At 34.1% G+C, this 7,596-nt stretch overlaps 1 protein-coding gene across 1 annotated transcript; it reads right to left on the bottom strand.

The window, feature by feature from the left end:
- Nucleotides 1-5,085: 5,085 nt before the first annotated feature.
- On the bottom strand, nucleotides 5,086-6,633 carry LOC149559238 (putative UPF0481 protein At3g02645). Its single transcript, XM_089831310.1, has 2 exons — nucleotides 5,750-6,633; nucleotides 5,086-5,686 (listed from the first exon to the last, which is right to left on the bottom strand). Exons 1-2 carry the CDS (start codon nucleotides 6,631-6,633, stop codon nucleotides 5,086-5,088), a joined length of 1,485 nt encoding a protein of 494 aa, XP_089687436.1.
- Nucleotides 6,634-7,596: the final 963 nt, after the last annotated feature.

Below are 7,596 nucleotides of genomic sequence, written 5' to 3'. Positions count from 1 at the left end.
ATTAAATAAATATAACTATGCCACAATTAGAACTATAACTTTATCTTTAAATTTCTTGAATATGCTTTATGCAATTTAATAAAAATAAACTTTATAAATTTTATGTTTTCTCTCTGAAGTTAATTATGAGACATTTCAATAATATATTTATTAATTCAACTAATAATATTATTTATAGTTTATTATTTAGAATAAAAATTCTAATTAATTAAGTTAATTATTTTTAATTTTTTTTTTGTATTAAAGATAAGGAGTTCAAATTACAAGAAGAGCTGCAAAGAAGCAAAGAACCAAGTACAAGAGGCCAAGCCTCACACTAATAAGAAAAGGCTACATAAGCCCAAGCTGTCAAAAAAAGAAGAGAAACTAGCAACTAATGAAGCACATCTTCTTAGGTATCAATCCAAGTTGTCCAACCCATGGGGCCTTCCATCTAGACAATGTTTTTTTGCTCTTGAATCTGCTTAAGCATGTATATCATGTCTCCTATAGTGCCTTGTCGATTCCTTTTGATTTCCTTGCTAAGGAATTCAATAGTGTGATTAAACATATGAATGTTATCCAAATGCATCCTCTAGAAGTAATCATTATTCACCTCATTGGTGAAGAAAGTAGCATGACCATCTTTTAGGAGTCTTTTGAACTTAGCCTTGTCAACTTTCATGGTGATTTGAACCTTGGAGAAAATTTTTAAGTATGTGAGACTTTGAAAAGACTCAGTAAGCAATCTGGGAGTGTTTTGAAACCTTTTCTCATTCTTACATTTCCAAATTTGCCACAAAATACTAGATGAGAGAATGTTCCAAAAAATGTTAGTATCTTTTCAAGCATTAATAATAAAGCTAGTAATAATTTCAAATATACTGAAAGTAGAAGGGATAGAGATACCAAACATATTTAACAAAGCTGAAATCAAAGAATATGTCTTCCCATTTTCGGGGTTCTGCATATACTGCAATAATTAATATCAGAGAAATTATATCTAATAGGAAGCTTGTTGAGAATAAGGAGCCATTTAAAACATTTGATTTTGGGATCAATAGAACTTTTCCAAAGTTTGTCAAACAACTTCTTCCAGAGGAAACATCAAGATCAGTGTACCAAATATTATTAATATGCATGATAATATCTTCATTATGATTGATAACAGAGTAAATATTCTTAGGTTTAAGCTTGGTGATGACAATGGCATCAGGTCAATTGATTTTCAAAAAACTACTAGAGTTAAAATGACAAAAAGTAGGAATATCCTAAAAAATTTAACTCATGCCATTGGATAAGCTTATCATCCTCAAAAATATCAATTAATTGCTTGATCGCACAGTTGGTCCAATATTTGGCAAAGCACCCTTGGGTAAGAACAAGGGATTTATTATCCAGCTTAAGGTTCCACCAAATGGATCTTTCATTGTGAAGGGTCTTGTTATGATGAAAAATTTTATTCCTTATGAATTTCCTAACATGGTTCTAGGATTTATAGATAGATTTGAAGACAACCAAGCCTTGAACAAGGATAGCAAAATCACCACAAATCAGATCCATGAGAGGAAGATTTTTCAGAAATTTAGCATTCTTGGGGTATCCCCTTTCAATATTGTTACAAATCAAAATTTTCCAGGGGTCATCTCCCTCTAAAGCATGAAAGATCCATTTGGAGGCCAAAGCAAGACCACTCAGTTTTAGGTCTTTAAGCCCTAAACCCCCAAGGAGCTTGTCAATATGGCACCAATCCCACTTGATGGAATGGATCTTATTATTACCTTTCTCATCCGACTAGAGGTACTTATGGATGGCTTTTTGAATTTCCAATACCTAATAGTCGTTAAACATCCAAGCCAAGGCATAGTAGAAATTATAAGAGGACAAAAATTTTTGGCGCACCTGGATTCTTCCAGCAAGGGATAGAGATATATTGTGCCATTTGTTAAGTTTATTATGAATCTTATCCTTGACCTAGGTCCACATATCTTTCAACAAAGGTTCTATGGAGAAGGGAATACCCATAAATAATAATTATTAAATTAAATACATATAAATATGTCAAAAATAGAATTTCAATATAATATTTTAAATTTAATTATTCTATATAATTAATTTCTCATTTAATTAAATATAATTAAATATAAAATTTCTTTACAAATCTTGCATTAAATTAAATAATTAAATTATTCTCTAACTTGATTTAATTATAACAGAAAATCACAACTCATCATACAGAACATAAAACTAAATCAAACACCAAGGTCAAAATCATGAATTCACGTCACTTGATGAATTTAGAAAGGTGAAACTAACTTAGATACTTTTCCTATTTTCTAAGACAATTGGTTTAGGTTGGGATTTGGACTCAAGAGTTATCTCCCCACTTATACCATTGAAATACTATGATGGGGTATGCTCATCCTGGTAATCTAAGGAAGTCGATACTTAGTACTTGCAATCTGCATAAATCCATGCATGTACATACACAATATTCTAAACTAAATAGGCAATGGCAGGAAGTGGTGTATAATGTAGATCTTGACTAGTAGGTGACTATGACTCCCTTCCTCAACCACATTAGAGACGTCAAACATAAACAAAAAATACAAACACACACTGTACATATGCAAGTATGGGGTAAGTATCCATAGAAACTACATAAAAATAATCTTTCTAACTAACATCATTAAATAAATGACAATCATTAAATGAACATATATATCATGATTGAAACAATCATGAAATAACTGAAATAACTAGTACTAAAGTAACTCAACACATATATTAACTGAATATGAAATACAATTAATCAATTTTGGTAACCCAACATTGCTAAACATAAAATGAAATTAGAAAACTTGCCTAAAAGAATTTGACAATGCAATCAGAAAAGTCAAGTAGGGGTAGGCATTATAGAAAGTCTCCAATACATCTATTTTAATAGAAAACAATAAACAAAGAAATATTTATATGCAAATTCATGGTACCGAAGAATCCAAATCTAAGTTATCCCACACTTGGAAAGACACTTTTGGTAAGGACAACAACGATTTTCTTTCTTTTGTCACTTTTAACACTATACAACATATGCTACTATGGATCTACACATTGCACCTTCTAATGCAAGTACTAATTAATATTATATCTCAATATTATATCAGAACATTGCCTCGCAATGTTCTAATTTCTCACCATTGTGGTACATTGTAAGGAAAATGGCAGAAAAGATTGAATGATGTTGGGAGCTTGGTATGTGATATGCTAGTTTTCCAGCTAAGATTGATAATTATAATAGGGCCTAAAAAACTATTTAAAATGCAATCTGAATGAAATGTCCATGCTACTAATTCAACACTAAACCAATTTTTGATGTATATTTGATTATGTACATTGTACACCCATGAATGACTCCTTTATTTATTGCCACATATACCTAAAAATTTAAATTGATGTGGATATTTGGTCTTGGTAAAGCACTTTTTTGGATGGAGTGTTCAAACTTGTGAGGCAACCTAGTAAGGTACAAAGCTTGTGAGCTACCAACCAGTGAAGCCCACCACATAGAGTTTTTAGAGAGTCAATACAGGCCCACTTAGGCCTAAAACCTCTTCGGCTTAGAGCTAAGGACTGAGTGTAAAGCACTTTTTCAATATTATTACTCCACTACCTTGCTTAGTTTTGTAGGTTGGATATTTCCAAACATGATAGTAGAGTCCTTTCTAATGTTAAGGCATTTCCCTATTATAGAAAAATCAATCTTCTGCCAGTGTGCTTAACTTATGATGTTTGGAAATTATTCTCTTTTGAGTTGAGCCTCAATCTATACAATTTGGTTTTATCTAATCTACGTTACTTTATAAATGTACTTAATGATTAATATCTATTTTTTTGTAAAAATTAAAAATTAATTAAATCTATTATATTAAATATATACTATTTATTATATTTTATATGCTTAAAAATAAATTTTAAATTTTCTTATTTTACATCAACTTTTTTAAATTGAAAGTCATATTATATTTATTTAAATTATTTTAGTATTTGCAATTATTTATTTTAAACAAACATACATATCCTATGAATTTTGAGATTCATCTTTTCAATTTAATATATATTGTGGAATTATTTGTTGTGATAAGAACAAATGTTTAAAATAACAACTTTTTAATTTTTCTTTGAATAGTTTCATTGCTAAAAGATATAAGATGTCATTTTACAATATATATATTAATATATTTTTTAGATATTCTATTTTCATTATATGTGGAATGTTATTGCTATTAGAATCTAAACTTAGATTTATGAGTAGTGATTAAATATGATTAGGATTTTTTATAGTTATAGTAAAGGTTAAAATTAGGGTAGAGTTCAATTAAATTCAAATCAACCAACTCTCAATATGGTTAGAGAATAAGATGAAATATTTTTACAAAGTTAATAGGCAATTCATTTGTCAACTAGTCTAATTCTATTAAGTCTTATGGAAGGATGCTATATTGTGTGCATTTCCCAAGATTAGGTTGTCCATCTCATATACCAAACAATAATTAGAAGAGTAGGGAGATGTATGGAGGGATAAGGGGAGAGAGGCCACTAGAATGAATATGATGAATAATATGAAGAGAGAAGAAAGGTGAACAGGTGAAAAATTAGAACGAAGACAAATAGCAAAAGATTCACCGATAAAAATATTCACATTGAACTTGTTTATAGATAATCATTGACTGAAAGCAGGAGAAGATATGCCATAAGCTATTGTTCGCAGTCCTATCAGAATACAACAGTAGGCACCATTGAAATGTTATAGAGATGGATGAAATGACCAAGGAACACTGAATTTCATGACATAGGGGAAAAATCCTATTTTTTAAGCCCATCAAAGGGCATTCAGTACAGTAGTTTTTTATGGATTACATGAATAGGACCATAGCATTGAGACTTTAGCATCACACACTAATTTTCATTCCTACTGTAAAAGTGCTAAATAGTCATGATATAGAACTTCAAAAACCCTCTTGCGATTCTTTTCCTTACTGTAAAAGTGCTAAATAGTCATGATATAGAACTTCAAAAACCCTCTTGCGATTCTTTTCCTTATTTGGATCACGCTGCACAGGATTTAAACAATTTAAACAAGCAAAGGACTTGAATCGCAGTAAGAAAGAGGACCATTGTGGCACCAATACCTCCAACCACCAGCCATGGTTTTGAGCCATAGGCTTTCCAGAATTCATTCCAAAGGCTAGTAAGAATGATAGAGCGCCGTGTCTTATAGCACCTACTCAAATTTTCCCTCGTTTCTTTTACAGATTTGCAGGCTGGCTGGGAACTTGTGAGGTTGGAAACACTCAATAGTCGTGTGACCCGTTTATTGTGCCAGAGATTACCAATAATGATACCCCTCTTCCTCATCACATCGACTCCCCCGTCTGTTTGGCACAGCTCGTGCATGAATTTAGCATATGCAGTCATTCTCTTGTGCTTGTAGTTTGGCGAACATATTTCCACAGCGATTAGATTTCTTATGTAGACTTCTGAGTCCACGTCCAATTTCAGCGGCACCAAAGTGAGAGTTTTCCCCTCAAATTTAATGTCATCCACGGTTTTACAATCGGCCTGGAATTTGACTCCTCCATTATTTAGCTCAACTGCAGATGGAACCTTTAGCCACCACTCCTTCCGTTGCTTGGCATCTCTCACATTCCTCCCAATATCTGCAGACGTAGTGGGGTTCCGGCCTCTCTCATGATCTGCATGATTTGGCAACTTTGCCCATTGTTGGAGATCACGTCCAAAACAAGAGCACTGAACACCATTTGAATCTGCAAAGCAAGTGCAATACACGTTTAGATTCGTTTCATTAACATTTTCAGGTGCCACAACTACTCCAAGACACGAGTAGTGATATATATCCAGTATATGGCTCCGTTTCGTCGATTCGCCCTCTGCGCAAAACTCGAAAGGCCGATAGTAGAATTTCTGGAACATACACCTCAGCAACTTGTTGAGTTTGTCTTTGGCCAAATCCAACGAATCCATCATCTCCATAGAAAGGACATCTTCTAAGATAAAAAGAGGTATTTGATTTTCCAACTTGATTAAATCCTTCCTGATCTCTGACTTAACCCCAGGATTCTCGCATTCGGGTCCGAAAATGGGATGGTGCGGTGGCAAAAACCCAAAATCATTTTTGAATGATTCCTTAGCATCATCATCGCCTTCTGGTAATCCAGAGAGGTGATTTCTGAAAAACTCGAGAATGAAACAGGCATCTCGCGCCACCATCCAAAGGAGAACTTCACCCTGGAACGGCGTTCCCTTGTCATAGCACCGCTTTATTTCCTCTTCCCTCACTCTGATCTTCTCTATCACCCCGTCGAAGGTAAATTTAGAATTGTTGGTTCCGTTCTGAATACGGACAACCTCTCTGCGTGCTGCATCGCCTTTGTATGTTTCCATTCCCCTGAGCTGCTCTCTTCCAAAATGGAAGGGGCCGATGGAAACAATCTGAGGCACATACCCCTCTGCATACTCCTTCAGCAAGGCCTTTGATGTACTGAAAATGCAAGGTGGTGCCACGTACAACTTATTCTTTAGACTCAGATCCTTTCTCGCTTCATTCAGCCATTGCATCCCATCAAACTTCGCCATACTCGACATGCTGAGCTTGCCCCGTTGAAGACGCGGAACCGAAACTTCTGAGAATAATGTCCAACTATATGACCAGACTAACCTTCCCTCTAAAACGCTTTACCCAATTTTGGGGCCACAATTGACTTAGATGGAGTTAATATCCAAAGAAAAATTATGCTATGGGTCAACTGCCTATATGTGATCCCCCCTCTTCTCCTTACTACAAATGACGTTCCGTTGAAATGGGGCGTTAATTACAGGAAAAAGAAAAAAGAGCCGTTTAGAATTAAATATCGCCACCTCTTGTTTGTCTGACATGTACAAACAATACATCTGCCCCATTCACATGCACTGACATTAATGTTTCGAGAAGACCTCTCAATGTTTCACTTCCCAAATACTTTTGTAATTTGAAATAGAATGCAGCAAATGTTAATTATTGTTAGTTGGACAGCTGACCTGGAAATAGTAGTAGTATTTATGGGTAGCTTAGACAGTTGTTCGTCCTTATCTATGAATAACAATAGTATTTATAGGTAGTTTGGACAGCTGTTTGTCCACTTGCCAAGAATTAGTAAATGGTTATTATTTATTAATTTTAGTGATTCCCTTTTGGACACCTTGCAACCAATTCTTTTATTGGCTTTCGAATTGTCTTAATCTCAGCCATCGGTTTGATTTAATCTCAGTCGTTGGTTTACCAACAGGAGTAGTATAAAAAGGGGTCATTGGGTCATTTGGAGTGACAAAAAAAAAAAGTTTTAGAGAAGCAATTTGCAGTGATGGCAAATTGTCTTGCAGTGTTAGCAAGGGCACAGTGTTAGCGCAAGAATAGCAGTGGGGAATATCAGCAGGAGAAATTAGGAGGTTGTCGGAGTTCTACCAGTGAGAGGCAAGGAATTTTTGTATCTCTTGATTTGCTAAAGTTAAATATAATTCCTCATCTGTAGAACTGGTTTTCCCTTAGGGGTTTTTCCAGGG

The sequence above is a fragment of the Cupressus sempervirens genome, chromosome 5 (assembly GCF_028749045.1).
Source record: "Cupressus sempervirens isolate cs-2001-9-10 chromosome 5, ASM2874904v1, whole genome shotgun sequence".
Taxonomy (NCBI): domain Eukaryota; kingdom Viridiplantae; phylum Streptophyta; class Pinopsida; order Cupressales; family Cupressaceae; genus Cupressus; species Cupressus sempervirens.
Note: the sequence above shows the minus strand (reverse complement) of the source record. Positions and strands in the feature narration are given on the sequence as shown.